The following is a 15,150-nucleotide window of genomic DNA, read 5'->3' on the forward strand; positions in this document are numbered from 1 at the left end:
TTACCAAAAGTGAGACTCGTGTAATTTAATCATGAGGCTTTACAAGGCAACATGCCAGACTTCAAGAGTTTCTTGGATTTAAAATGGTTTCCTGTTATGACCGAACAAGGAAACTGTTCTGAATTAAATAACCCATAGGATGGCACATGAACCAAACCAGGGTACATCTCAACTGGTGGAAAAGAACAAGCTAGTTTCTTCACATATAGAAATCCATGTGTATATGAAAATTGCATTGACTATGCTAAAAGAATATCACACTATCGTCTTTGGCCTGGCCCTTAGAATTACTGCCGTTACTCAGGCAGCTGGTTCTAGATCATGAGCAAGCAGGCCCTGAGGGTCAGACATCAATTCCCATGACCAGAGTCCACAGGGTCCTGCACAATGCTCCTCCCGTTCCCCCCCCCAAAAAAAACCCCAAAACAAGAAAAACAACAACAACCCAAATTAGAAGTGGTCAGAAGTTAGAAGGAAAAGAATTCTCTTTTTAATGTTAGAAAAGGTAACCTGGGGTGGGAGTGGCTTAAAAAGTGAATTGTCACTCCCAGATATTTTTCCCCCCACAGAGAAGGGATCCAGCTGGAGGGGTTGTATTTTTTTTTAAAGTTCACAAGCCACAGGGTTCCCACCTCTAGTCTAAAGTAAAGTTTATTCATGCACATTCTGCTTTTATGCTAAATGTTTGCCACTAGCACTTCTGACTAGAGATGGGCACAAACCCCCGGTTGGGTGGTTTGGCCTTTGGAAAAACAGGGGTTTAATGCTTCCGAGCCCTGCCTCCCCCAGTGGGCGCCCACTCAGAAGCAGTGCCTGGAGGAGGTGGGGCAGGAAAGCTGGGGTGCTGCCTCTGAGTGGGTGCCTGGCAAAGGAGGTGGGGCTCGGAAGCACCAAACGTCTGAAGTACTCTTGACACATGCACAGAATCTTAATTTCTTGCTTGTGCCCAAACAAAGATGCCTAAATATGCTCATCCTTTACCGATGAAAATTCCTAATAATATGTTTGAAAGGGACAGAGGGATTAAAATGTAGGCGTCATTATCTTCAGTTTTCCAAGGAAAAGCCCGGAAATGTATTTTACTTTTTGCCCAAAGGCCTCCAGCAAGCTGTTTATCAGTTTGCAGCACTATTTACCCTTGGAAGTCTATTATGTTGCTACTGTAGAGGGCTAAAATAGGAAGAACTATCCTTGTAAAGGTCTTACTTTCAGATTTCCTTGAAGTGTACCTATCTCTCTTAGGGAAAACCAAAAACCTAATCAATTAAGTACATCTTCAGCTTGGGCCTTTCAGTACACTGATAGTGTGGTGTCCATTTCAGAAGGAAGGGGCCTTTCTGGGTAATAAAGTATAGGTATGACCTCAGCATCGTTGTTTATTTTGGTAACTGATGAACTGTAATGCCTGGCACCTTGTCCTATTTTCCAAGAGTGGCACCGTTTTCCAAACTTACGGTGAGCACCTAGATCCACTAGCTGTTTTTGCAGCTCTTGCTAAGGACCCACTGCTTTTGCAGGAGCAAAATTGCCTACGTATGTTTTTTACCTATAAATAAACAAACAGCAACCCAATCCTTCTTCCAACCACAAAACAGACCACCAACTTTTTGAACACAAAGCAGTGAAAAGTATGTACATACTGTAGCTTCTACTCCCAACCCCTAAAAGCAGGGTGGATCTGATTGAGATAAAATCGAATTAAGTCACAATTTAAATTTAAAATTTTGGAATTTTTTACAATTTAAATTTTTTTTATTTAAACCATGATTTAAATCAATTTGATTTTAAAGGATCATTGATTTTTATCCACCCTAATAAGCCAACTCTCCACCCTCAAATTTTCTGCCAGTAAGAATGTGGAATAATGTAAGTAAACTACTCTCTGAGAAACATACATTGAGAACAACAGATTACCCATGAGTTCACCTGGTGTTCATTTCATGTTGTGGTAATACCCTCCCCCTCCTCGAATGGCATGGATGGCTGTTGGAGAAGATGCTGGATAATGGCCAGGGCGTATAGGCTTGGCTGTGAAAAGAGAAGAATCAAAGCCACCAAGAGGAAAATCAGTTTAGACAAGCCACATAAGCACTGTTCATTTCATTTCAATATTTTAGACTGTACTTTTCCTTTCTCTGGAAAGTCCAGCATGGCCAACAAGAAACAAACGCAGAGAACGATAACATATAAAAATAGCAGCGTTCATAAACTTACTAAATTCATTGTAACCTGCCCAACCCAAAGATCAGTCATGGACATTCGGCACTTCCAAGCCCCGCCTCCTCCATCAGCCGCCCACTCAGAGGCAGCACCCTGGCTTCCCTGCCCCCACCTTCTCTGGGTGCTGCTTCTGAGTAGGCGCCCATCAGGGACATTCAATTCATAAGCCTGTCAGTCAAGTCGGGGCTTTCTCTGTGTGTGTGTTTAGTCGTTTAGTCGTGTCCGACTCTTCGTGACCCCATGGACCAGAGCACGCCAGGCCCTCCTGTCTTCTACTGCCTCCCGGAGTTGTGTCAGGTTCATGTTGGTTGCTTCGCAGACACTGTCCAGCCATCTCATCCTCGGTCGTCCCCTTCTCCTCTTGCCATCACACTTTCCCAACATCAGGGTCTTTTCCAGGGAGTCTTTTCTTCTCATTAGATGGCCAAAGTACTGGAGCCTCAGCTTCAGGATCTGTCCTTCCAGTGAGCACTCAGGGTTGATTTCCTTTAGAACTGATAGGTTTGTTCTCCTTGCAGTCCAGGGGATTCTCAAGAGCCTCCTCCAGCACCACAATTCAAAGGCATCAATTCTTCGGCGGTCTGCTTTCTTTATGGTCCAGCTCTCACTTCCATACATCACGACAGGAAAAACCATAGCTTTGACTATTCGGACTTTTGTTGGCAAGGTGATGTCTCTGCTTTTCAAGATGCTGTCCAGATTTGTCATCGCTTTCCTCCCAAGAAGAAGGCGCCTTTTAATTTCAGGGCTGCTGTCTCCATCTGCAGTGATCATGGAGCCCAGGAAGATAAAATTTGACACTGCCTCCATATCTTCCCCTTCTATTTCCCAGGAGGTGATGGGACCAGTGGCCATGATCTTAGTTTTTTTGATGTTGAGTTTCAGACCGTTTTTTGCACTCTCCTCTTTCACTCTCATTACAAGGTTCTTTAATTCCTCCTCACTTTCTGCCATCAGAGTGGTATCATCTGCATATCGGAGGTTGTTGATATTTCTTCCGGCAATCTTAATTCCGGCTTGGGTTTCTTCCAGTCCAGCCTTCCGCATGATGTATTCTGCATATAAGTTAAATAAGCTGGGGGACAATATACAGCCTTGCCGTACTCCTTTCCCAATTTTGAACCACTCAGTTGTTCCATGACCAGTTCTAACTGTTGCTTCCTGTCCCACATATAGGTTTCTCAGGAGACAGATAAAGTGGTCAGGCACTCCCATTTCTTTAAGAACTTGCCATAGTTTGCTGTGGTCCACACAGTCAAAGGCTTTCGCATAGTCAATGAAGCAGAAGTAGATATTTTTCTGGAACTCTCTGGCTTCCTCCATAATCCAGCGCAAGTTAGCAATTTGGTCTCGAGTTCCTCTGCCTCTTCGGAATCCAGCTTGTACTTCTGGGAGTTCTCGGTCCACATACTGCTGAAGCCTACCTTGTAGGATTTTGAGCATAACCTTGCTAGCGTGCGAAATGAGTGCAATTGTACGGTAGTTGGAGCATTCTTTGGCACTGCCTTTCTTTGGGATTGGGATGTAGACTGATCTTTTCCAATCCTCTGGCCACTGTTGAGTTTTCCAAACTTGCTGGCATATTGAATGTAGCACCTTAACAGCATCATCTTTCAAGATTTTAAATAGTTCAACTGGAATGCCATCACCTCCACTGGCCTTGTTGTTAGCCAGGCTTTCTAAGGCCCACTTGACTTCGCTCTCCAGGATGTCTGGCTCAAGGTCAGCAACTGTGGTTGGCCCTAAATGTCTATAAACCCTTATCCAGTGAAGTTCAGTTTAGCTGAGAGGGACATACACCCTCTCTTAGCAACTGTACGCATGAGCAAGACAGGACACTACAGTAAGCTTTAACACAGTAAGCTTTAAAGATGGGTGTCATAAACACGAAATCCTGAGCCTCTTGAGCCACATTGCAAGAACGTTCTTCCAAAACGAAGTCTTATACTGTCCTAACACATCAAACAGTTTAATACTGAAGGAATCAGAGAACCCCATAGCATTCCTGGGACATGCCACAATCTTTTAATATCCTCTTAGGTAAGAACACCTACCAATCTGAGCAGAGTGTGCTCTCCTTGCCATGTTCTTGGCTCTCACTGCCTCTTTAATGCGATCGACCTCTTGCTGGTACCGCTTCCGGTCTCGCATGGCATTCTCCTTGGCTTCCTTCAGTGCACTCTCCAAGGCCTTAACTCTCTCTGCTGTAGCTCGAAGTCGTTTTTCCAGCTTAGGAAGCTCACAACGAAGATCTGCATTATCACGTACCAGCTTTAAAAGATTTTTTAAAGAGCTGGTTGTTAATTAACTCATTAAAATGAATTTTAAAAATTCAGCTTACACCAAAGAAAGGGCACAAAGCCTATTCGGATGGCTTTTTTTTCAAATGTATTTGAACTTGATGATCTACTCTTCCTTCTTCTCCAGACTGTCATCCACAAGAAAAAAGTCACATATACCAGGTTTATTTGGAAGGCAGAATCTTTCCAACTTCATGCTGCAGTTTTATTTACAACCTTGCATTCTGTCTGTAGCTTGAGTGACTGGTAAGGACTTTCCTGGGCTGGGGAGACTATCTATCCAGCACTAACCAATCGTTCCTTCCAGCATTTGAAATTCAAAGAGGACCCTGCCTCTCTGCTGACTGTTCTATCAACATCTTTCATTGATTAGTGGCAGTGGTTTGTTGCTGTTGACCTGCTTGTTTGGTTGCTAGCATGTGTGCAATAAAGAAAATAGTGTACACCAGTGTTGGCAAACCTTTTTGGGCTCACGTGCCCAAACTGGGAGGGAGGACCAGTGGGCGGTGTGCCGCGGTGGCTGTGGAAGTGGCAGCGGAAGGGAGAATCCCGGCACGGAGGTGCCTCAAAACCCCACCCCAGATCCGCTGTCAGTGCCAGCTGCTCCAGATTTGCCTGCTGAAGCACCAGTACTGCGGCTGCAGCTGCCTTCTCAGGTTTGGCTGCACTGGGGGGGGGGGGGGGGGAGTGGCAATCCAGCAACTTATGGTTTGCGTGCCAATTGTGGCATCCATGCCACAGGTTCACCATCACTGGTATACACAAAACTGTAATTTCAAGCACCTGTAAGTAAAGAAATGTTTATTATTCTTTCTCCTACAAATTCTCCTCTGTGGATCTGTGTACTTCTACTGTGTAGCCAAATGAGAATTTTATCAGAAACTCAAAATTCTCCAACGCTCTACGGTCAAACTATGGACACAAGTTTACAATGATGTTAACATCTTATCTCCTTGCCTCTGCTTTTGCTACTCTTCATAGCACTGCTGTGTCCATGTGGAAGCTAACTTGTGATCTGTCCCACACCCCCTATGGTGATTTCAAGGAAAGGAAAAAGGGGGAAAGATAAAAATAGGGAAATGGAGAAGGGAGGAGATCAGAATTTCAGAACCCACACATACAGACCACTAAAATGTGCTTCCTTGTTATAACACAATAGCTGTAACATTTCAAAGACCATTGACGTTTTCACTAGTTTAACAGGGTGCAGTACTTACTTCCATATGCTTATCAAGTTGCTTCTGATGTACAATAACCCTAATTGGGTTTTCAAGGCATGCAAGATATTTCAAGGGCTGGTTTTTATCATTACCATCTCCTCGTCAGCTGAACAGGAATCCGAAACTAAGTCCCTTGAGTCCCACTCTGACATTCTATTCATCACACCACACTGGCTCTTGCAGTATTCCCAAACGACAGCCATATAGATATATAGCACTAGCACAGAGATGGCTGAATGTAACTGGGTAGCACACATAATAAAATAGTTTCATATGTTCTGCCAGCCACCTGGAGTGTTGCCACTTAGAAATCTCTTTTGGCAGCGTCTGTGCATAGAATGTAATATTTACAGTCAGCCACAGGAAAGGTAGGTGTAATGTAACATTTATTGAATGCACTGGTCATTACCATGTACATGGTTACTTCCAAATAAACAGCCATGTTAGTCTTTCTGAGTAGGTTTGCAAAATTAATGGAGAGAAAAGGGGGAAAAGGAGCAAAAAGGGGGCAAAATGTTGTGGCATCTTAAATACTGATTTATTTTCATGGATCAAAATCCACTTCTTAAGTCAGTCTACCTGTCTATCTGTATCCTCATCTGGTCATGACACCTACCATTATGAGGATATGTATAAATATTGAAGATATGGTTATTTGCATCCCTTGTGTCTGAAGAAGTGGATGCTGATCCAAGACAATGCACACAAAAATTACTTTTAACATGACACACCACTTTGCCTTTTCTCTCCATCCCCCACGGCTTTTAATCCCTGTTTAATTTACATTGGACTTCATTACCTGCAGCAATTTAAGATCAAAATTATGCAATTTGTATTTATGTAGACATAAAATGCCAGTGGGATTTAGGCTACTGTTTAATGATGAAAAAGAAAACCAACATTTGAACTTGGGTTGCTTTCTCCCTACTTCAGTTCCAACAGGCTATTTCCAGAAAGCAAAAGCACTCTTTTGTTTTAAATCCTTGTGATCCTGAAATTATTTCTGTTTGTTTGCTGGATGACTTGTATGCTCTCTCTCTCTATCAAAGGCAGGTAGAATAAGTAAAAGTGTCAGCAAACAAGTTAGTAAACTACCCCAGTGATATTCCCACCTGTTTGTGAACCTTCGTAAGTTGTTCCAGATTGTTTTCCAGAAAGGAAATCTTCTGCTTCTGAGCAGCACTCCCACCTCCATCATCACTGTCCAGCTCCACACTCTGTGTAAGCAAAGAAACAAATTTGAATTGAGCGTCTGAATACAGAAAATAAACTGTTGTTAAAAAGTACACAATTGCGAGGAATGGTCATAGTCATTATAATGGCATTACAGACTAAAACTAGTATTATCGGAGTGACTGGTGGTGTGGCTAGAGCCGCAATAATAGCAATGGCAAAACATTTTAGTCTGACTAGATTGTAATATTTCTGCATCAATAACTCAATAATCTTGGGTTACAAACATGTGCTGCTCAAGGGAACAAGGAAAACAATATTGTGCCAACTCTTTTAAAATGATCCATTTCACAATTCAGATTTGCAAATATTTAAGATTCACGATCTTTAAGATTCCATTTACTATTTCAACATGTGGCTTTAATTAATTATTTAATTAAATAAGAAGACAAATCAGGGGTTTTTGATTATTTCATCAAACACTACAGGGAAGTATAGTGTGGCCCTGTGATATTGCTGAGGACTACATACCAGGAACCACTGATTTCTGTTACCATGGTGTAAATCCACCATTTATGAAAATGCCCTTTTCAAAGATGCTTTCTCCTTCAGTATTTGGGATGAGATGCTAATGGCATCGCACTTATTTACATACCTGCTTCTGAGAATATATTTCGTCAAAACACAGTTGCCCTCCACTGGAGTAATTGGTACCATTGCTTGGCCAAAGCAAATTAGAGAAGTTTGTAATGTTTGTATCACTTACCTGCTTCAGAAGCCACAACTTACTTTTTTTACTCTGGTGGTGAGGTCTTGGACAAAGAGTTTGCGTAAATTATGGAGGGTCTGAAGCTCTCTAGCCTGTAAGGACAAATATTGGAAAAGCACATGATGTCACAGCAAAAGCCCTCCCTGTGAGCTGCATGTGCCCCCACCCTAACCACAGGTTTAAAGGAGGAAATGAAAAAAAAATCATAGTTCCAGACTTCTTCAAGGTGCATGATGCATCTCTAATATAAAAAATATGTACCCGGTTTGCTGTAAAATACACACCCATGCAAAGACTGCAAGTGGGTTTTTACATTTGGATTTTACAAGAAGGGCTGGTGGGGTGTGCAAGTGGGGTGTGCAAGTGGTGGAAAATGCCCTCCAAAAGTCACCTATCTGTGTCTTATAGCTAAGAAATACAAATAAAGGTGTCCTACAAGTACAGTGTTCTTAACAGGGGGTATCTGAAATGTTTCATTGCAGCGTTACTGTGGTCCAATACAGTGGAATGGATGGCATTCTCTGTGTTATTTAGATGTCAGGGAGAAGCTATGAAGTGCAGTATGACAAAAATGGAGACAATGGAGGAGTTGCTAGCTGAGTAATAATCTCCCTTTCCCCATTTCTGAGGCAGAGATGACACGCTTTCCAATGCTTGAATAAAGCCATAGAGACCACTGTTAACATATAATGCACAATGGCATGTATCCATTTGGTGCTGTGATGAAATAGTATTTCATCATAAATTTGTTTAAAGATGATGAATTTGGAAATGATAAACATTACAGGCAATAGAAATAACATTAAAGAGACAATAATATATAATCTATTTATACCTAATTTAACATATATTATTGATAACCAATTTTATGCCTAAAACCAACACTCTGATAGATCATGAAATGGACATGACCCACAAAAACTCACATTAAAATCTAACAGTTAGTCTTTAAGGTGCCAGGTGTTTTTGTCTTGTGTTTTTTCTTTGGGTTTTGCCTGATAAAGTCTGATAGAGATAGTGATTGAAAATAGGGAACTGAGTATCACTACAAATGGCATTATTATTATTATGAAGAATATAGTCACGATATCACACAGTAGATACAGAAGAGAAAAGATGATGTGTATTTCAGAAAACAGTTTGAACCACTGACTTTTAAGACACCGGAAGGAAAATACAAGAAAAATACGAAACTGAGGTATGAAATGGATGGTGGCTTTTCTCTAAAAAACGCCACTGTAGATTTGTTAAATACATACCACTGTTTCTTCCAGTCCCTTCAAATCTTCTCTTGCTTGTTCCCGTTTATCATTAAGCAATCTGGTGACAGATGAAAAAAAATGCTGCATAACCAAAAAACTAAGTAAGATAATGTGGCTCCTGGGAAAGTGAACAGTCTTATCCCTTTTATGCATCCCTACACCTGAGAAGAACCTGTGTAGCCATCTCTTCCGGGCACTCTGGAAGCCCTGCATTTTAAAAGACCCCATTGCCAAAAGGAAGTTGGCGAGGGCTAAAATACTGTGCTTTCACAGCAGTTCTTCAAAACAAAGAAAATATTCCCTTTCATTCAGCATTCTGCAGTCACTGAAATGCTCAATCCTTATTACAATATTACTAGGGGCCCTCTGTTCTTTATGTTCTTCCTTTTCATTGCACTTTTGAAAACGTCAGAATTTTTCCCAAGCCACCTGATACCTCTCTTTGGTGCATGGATGGTGCCATTATGGCTGCAGAAGGACCAGCACTTTTTAAATATATGACATGGTATTTCCCCTGCAAGGTATGAGTTGGAATGGCCCTTTCACTTCATACCCCCTTCTGTCCCCTGACCCCCCCAAGTCATGGTGACCCCCCAGCTGCACCTCCCACTCAGTACGGGGCTGCACAGCCCCAGTCCTGCCAGAGGCCAAGAGAGGTCCTCAGTGTTTTGGGGTGCCCTGCGGGACCCCCATCAGGGGCTAGGTGTTCCTCCCACAATCCTCTAGTGCACAGCCGCCTAGAGTGGTCACACTGACCAGATAGGCCGGGTAATAAATAAATAAATAAATAAATAAATAAATAAATAAATAAATAAATAAATAAATAAATAAATAAATAAATAAATAAATATGCTACCTTATGCTAATACCTGTGCACTATAGCAGTGGTCCCCAACCTTGGGCCTCCAGATGTTCTTGAACTACAACTCCCAGAAGCCTTCACCACCATCTCTGCTGGCCAGGATTTCTGGGAGTTGAAGTCCAAGAACATCTGGAGGCCCAAGGTTGGGGACCACTGCACTAGAGCAGTGGTTCTTAACCTTTGTTACTCGGATGCTTTTGAACTGCAACTCCCAGAAACCCCAGTCAGGACAGCTGGTGGTGAAGGCTTCTGGGAGTTGCAGTCCAAAACTCCTGAGTAACCCAAGGTTAAGAACCAGTGCACTAGAGGACCACCGTGGGAGGCAGTTAGAATCCCTTCCAGAGACCATGCGGAATTTTGATTACAGTGCTGGCCTGGAACAACAGAGATCCAGGTTCAAGTCCCGACTGAAGCACAAAGCTCATTGGCTGACCACAGCAGAAAGAGAGGAGAGCCCAATCCATCGTCATTGCCTTGCAGCCCGAGAATGGATCAGGAGTGACAAAGAATCACCCCATGAGAGGAAGATGACTCCCTGGATGGAACTTTATTGGAATGGGAGCCATCAGCCCTAAGCCAAAGAGAAGGCTCTGTCAACTCACATGAGCTTTTCCAGCTTCTTCTCCCTTTCTTGGTCTTCTATTTTTAATTTTTCATAATCAGAACTCAGCTTTTCTTGTTCCAGTTGCTGCTTTTGATTCATGCTGAAAGAAAAGTAAAGAAGCTAGAAACAGGTTGTTACTTGTGGGAGGAAAAAAAATACCACCCAAGACGCTAGAGCAAAGTCACCCACAGCACTTACTCTCTGAGATACTCATTTAGTAAAGATTTTCATTTTGCATTTTGGAAATGTTCTATTTATTCATGAACAAACAACTCACAATCATAATTCTACTGATTCTTGCTTGTCTTGCTGATGCAAAGCAGGAAAAAAAATCTAATCCCACTGTACAAATAGGTCATTAATCTCCACTAATTCAAATGTCACCATGCCCAATGGGGCCCCCAAACACACACACGTATTCTTGCATTCCTCGTATTAACCTGAATGCCACATAAGCAATGCCCATGGGTTTTATTCAAGTCACACACCCACTGCTTTTCTTCCAGAAATTATGCAAAGTCACCTACAGCAATGATGACAGCCTAGTAGATGTGTTCATGCATCATTAAATCACACAATACATTTGCTCATATAATCACACCTGCATATGAATAAAAGTATTCAGGAGCAACTGGATGGAGAAAAATTCACAGCAAGATGCATGCATCTGTAATTCTAATAACTTTGTCTTTATCACACCTTTATCAATTTCTCATCTGGGTACAAGTTGCAGCCTGTGACAGTGTTATCTAGTGTATTATGTATGAAAATAAGCAGTATCTGAAAGGTAGCAGTGAAGGAGAAGAAGTGTTGCGTACTTTTCATCGTCAGTGAAAGAAACTGAACAGCAGTTTAAATGTCTATAACATCTATGGCCAGGGTGGGTGATGTGGTGACCTTCATGGAGTCTAACCATAGGATATGCTGACTGTGATAATGCAAACTGCAATCCAATAATATCTGGAGAACCATGCCCACCCATGGTCTACAGAAACAGACAGCTCTTGAATGAGAGATTTCTTAATGCCGGATAGGAAAACAAAGAAAAAGGTGACTTTAGATTACTGCACCACTACTATGTATTGCTAGAGAACAGCACAGCAAAAAGGTCTAAAGAATCACAAGAGAGCACATACTGGGGTTCTACAACCAACAATGGGCAGAGATGCAGATTACTTTTTATTATTTTAAATTGGGAGCAATTTATGGCTAACATAGTTTCATGTTTTTTTGTTATTTAAATTAGTACCAGAACAATACTGGAAATAAATATATGTCGGTGGTGGTGGTGTGTGCATGAGTGCATGTGTGTAAGTGTATGCACTTTGGGAAAACCAACAAAGATGAACAAAACGTGAACTCACTCTCTGATCTCATCAATGATTTTCTGTTTCTCCTCAATCTCATCCCGCAGCCTAGACAGCTGTTTCTGGTGGGCTTCCCTGTGACTTTCCATCTGCTGCTCCAGTGTCTTCTATTCACAGAAGAGGGAGATGAAGATATTGACATGAGTTTACCTGTTTTCTGAACAAGTACTTACCTTTTAAAAAAATTAAACAAAGCCTTCCCAAAGTAGTTTGGAACCAGAGACCCCACCATGAGCTCCTTTCACCTTCTAGAATTGTTTGGATTGGCCTGTATAATTGCATGCAAATGGATTTCTTCTCCTTTAGAGGGAGTTTCTATTGTGGATCCAAAAGCCTCTTAAGAATTCAAAGGAGAGGAGCTTCGTCCACTACGGCTCCCATACCAAATTCTTACGTTGCCTTAGTCTACCTAATGAAACCAATTATTAAGATGTGCAGGAAGAGTCTTGTCAGTACTTCTGATGAGATACTGCCATAGCCACTATCGATGTGACCAGATCATACTGCAAAATCTGATAATATAAACTTTAAGATGTGATTATGGTGGAAGAGATGGTATGTTCAGAGGATTGGAACACATGGCTGTAGACAAGGACCTCAAATCCTCACTGTGCCTTCTGGGAAAAAAGATCACACAGAGTAAATGAGGTTACGTGTCTTGACATCTGCATGACTAGGTCCAGTCCCAAGCCACAAGCAAAAGGAGAAACTAGTAAAACTATTTTTGCATACTCTATACATAGGAAACCCTGGATCACTGTAAGTCAGAACGAACATGCCAGCATGTTTGGTGTAGCATGTTGGCACTAGAATTCCTTTACTATTTCAAGAACATTAATATGTTTGTGGGCAGTGATGTTATTCATTTATACATTTGCATGCTGGCTATGTGCTCCCTGTTAGCACTAACATCCAACATCCAATTAAGACTTCTTAGTTTTTAAAGTGCCACAAGACTCTTTGTTGTTTTTACTTTAATCATCAGTCTGAGAAGCTTTCTTAGAAAGAAACTGGGACATGGTGGCAGGAGGGAGGGTAATCCAGTGAGTGTTACCTTCATTTCCTCTGCATCCTGCAGCATTGTCAAATGTTCCTTCTCCTTATCTTTGAAACTGACTTCATGCATTTTTTCTGTTAAAACAAACATTAAGAGCTGAGCAATTTCTATTCATTGTGGAACCACTTAGCACAATGCCACTCAATTCCAAACAAGTACTACTTCTGCAAACAGAAAGTGTCTTTCGACATATTTCTACCTTGTCCCGACTTGTTTTTGGTTGGAAAAGAAATACTACCAAACCCAAACACATTTTAAAAAGAAGAAGAAGAAAAAATTCTGGATTTACAGACTGGCTACCTTAACAACTACTCATGGACTTAACCTAGAAAGCAACACGTAACATCATTAATCACCCTGTCCCCTAGTTTTTTTTTTAACTCCCATCTGGGAAATAATATACGTTTACCTGAGCAACTGAAGAAAGCAGAAACTGAAACATTTTGCTTAAACATTTCTATTTGTAAATTCCTCTTACATGTAAGTGTATCTACCTTGCCCTTATTTACATTGTCAGTAAAACTGAAGTGAATCAAGTTATCCAAATTGAGATGTTTAGCTAGAAAACTTGGAGCTAAGATACTGCTAACTTGTACTTTTCAAGAACAAAGTATGTCCTCTCCAGTGCCATATTAACTATTACAAATAGTTATGTAACAGTTATGTAACGATACAATCATCTTTCTTCTACAGTATTCTCCTGCCAGCTGTTGCCAATTCACGTTGTCGCAAATCCTTAGGGCTAATTTCAGGAACATCAGTGTGACGCCCGCCCAGGTCATGAATATTAATAGACAATCTGCATGTACCAATGAGAATGCTGGAGAGGCGGATTCACCCGATAGAAGTGTCTCGGCAGGAGGGGGAAGAGGGAGGATTTGTGTATTTGGAGTTTGGGAGTGGAAAGAGGGGGTTGGCGGTTGAGGGTGGATGATGTAGGAGCTGTGTTCAGAAACAACATTGACTGTACCTTCATCACCTGTACTAATAAACAACTTCCATTTGGATCTTTTTAAAATGACACATTGCCTGGACCTCTATCATTAATAATAGACAATGTTGATATAATCAACTGGTGGCAGCGACAAGACATGTAGCTTGTTCCCTTCACTTGATGAAACACAGGGACAGGTGGGAATGTGTATGCCAGTGCCAATCGACACTGAAGGGCAAATTACAAACCTCAGAAAGTAAATAAATACAGTACCAAAATGTACAAAATGTGGTGACACAATTTCATAATGGCTTTGATATTTTTGCGGCTCAACAGTCTTGTGGCCTTTGCCATGCAACGGCAAAGACGCCAAAAGAAAGTTGTGCTTTTAATCATGCCACATAGTATTTGTGGTACAAGGTTCTCATAGGCTGCTGCATTAAATGACAAATTTCGTTGTATTGTATTCCCTATTTCTTTTAACACGCAAAACTAGCAGTTCAAATATATCGTAAATGTCTCCAAACCGATAGTGGTCCCCTAGATCAGAAAAGCCTGCTGTACTGACTAGTTGGATGTATTTTCCAGGAATGAAAAAAAAAGGTTGGCAAAACACAATCGCAAGACAGAAGTCCCACTCAAATTCCACGTCTGCTGAGGGGTCAAGGGAGAAACCAAGTGGGTGTTTTCCAGCTCAATACATGTGAAATAGAATACTCCTAAATGGATAAAACTATGCTACCTTGAGCACGCAGTTTAGCCAGCTCTTCGTTAAGCGAATCCTGTGACTCTTCCAGTTGCCTTCGCTTCTGCTCCATGTTCTGCATGTAGTCTGTAAGAGACTTGATCTTGGCTTCATGCTATTGAAAAGGGAAAGTGAGTAAAAGAAGGAGAGAGGGGAAACCCCTGTTTAACGTACAGTGAAAACCTGGGGGAAATTAATTAGATTGAGGGGAGTGGGGGAGAACATCTCAATAACCTGTGAAATGAGGAGCTGACAAGCAGCAAGTTCCCTCTCACTGGCATTCATTTTCCTATTGGAGTCAATCTGAGCACTCTCCAGCTGCTTGCTGCGGTTCACCAGAGACTTCACCTCCGACTTCATCTTACTGATATACAGCCGTGCCATGGTGAACTCCTCTTCAATCACTCCATTCACATCTGCCAACTGAACACACAAAACTGCTGAATGAGAAGAAGTGTACCAGTGAATTCTGTTTACGTATATCCCAGAGAAATCTAGACACTGCTAGTATGAGATACAGGAATGACCTTGATTGGCACTGTTCCTTCCTAATATCTAATGCTAAAGTTAAAGATTTTCCTCCCAGATAAGACTCCTTGCTCATTTTTCGATGCCAAATTAAAACCTTTTTGCTCTG

At 41.6% G+C, this 15,150-nt stretch overlaps 1 protein-coding gene across 4 annotated transcripts in view; it reads right to left on the reverse strand.

Moving 5' to 3' along the window:
• Positions 1-15,150, reverse strand: part of KIF5C (kinesin family member 5C) — a 91,818-nt gene that overhangs the window by 4,428 nt on the left and 72,240 nt on the right. For 2 of the 4 annotated variants that reach the window (XM_020785676.3, XM_078376750.1), the window contains exons 16-25: positions 14,748-14,936; positions 14,511-14,628; positions 12,832-12,908; positions 11,775-11,884; positions 10,409-10,510; positions 8,942-9,002; positions 7,703-7,774; positions 6,853-6,957; positions 4,275-4,491; positions 1,927-2,028 (exon numbers count right to left, since the gene is read on the reverse strand). In XM_020785676.3, the coding sequence (XP_020641335.1) occupies positions 1,934-2,028; positions 4,275-4,491; positions 6,853-6,957; positions 7,703-7,774; positions 8,942-9,002; positions 10,409-10,510; positions 11,775-11,884; positions 12,832-12,908; positions 14,511-14,628; positions 14,748-14,936 (1,146 nt within the window). In that variant the 3' untranslated portion in view covers positions 1,927-1,933. Of the gene's footprint in view, positions 1-1,895; positions 2,029-4,274; positions 4,492-6,852; positions 6,958-7,702; positions 7,775-8,941; positions 9,003-10,408; positions 10,511-11,774; positions 11,885-12,831; positions 12,909-14,510; positions 14,629-14,747; positions 14,937-15,150 lie in introns of all 4 variants that reach the window. The other 2 variants (XM_020785678.3, XM_020785679.3) reach the window with 2 other exon arrangements.

The sequence above is a fragment of the Pogona vitticeps genome, chromosome 1 (genome assembly GCF_051106095.1).
Source record: "Pogona vitticeps strain Pit_001003342236 chromosome 1, PviZW2.1, whole genome shotgun sequence".
In the NCBI taxonomy this organism is placed as follows: domain Eukaryota; kingdom Metazoa; phylum Chordata; class Lepidosauria; order Squamata; family Agamidae; genus Pogona; species Pogona vitticeps.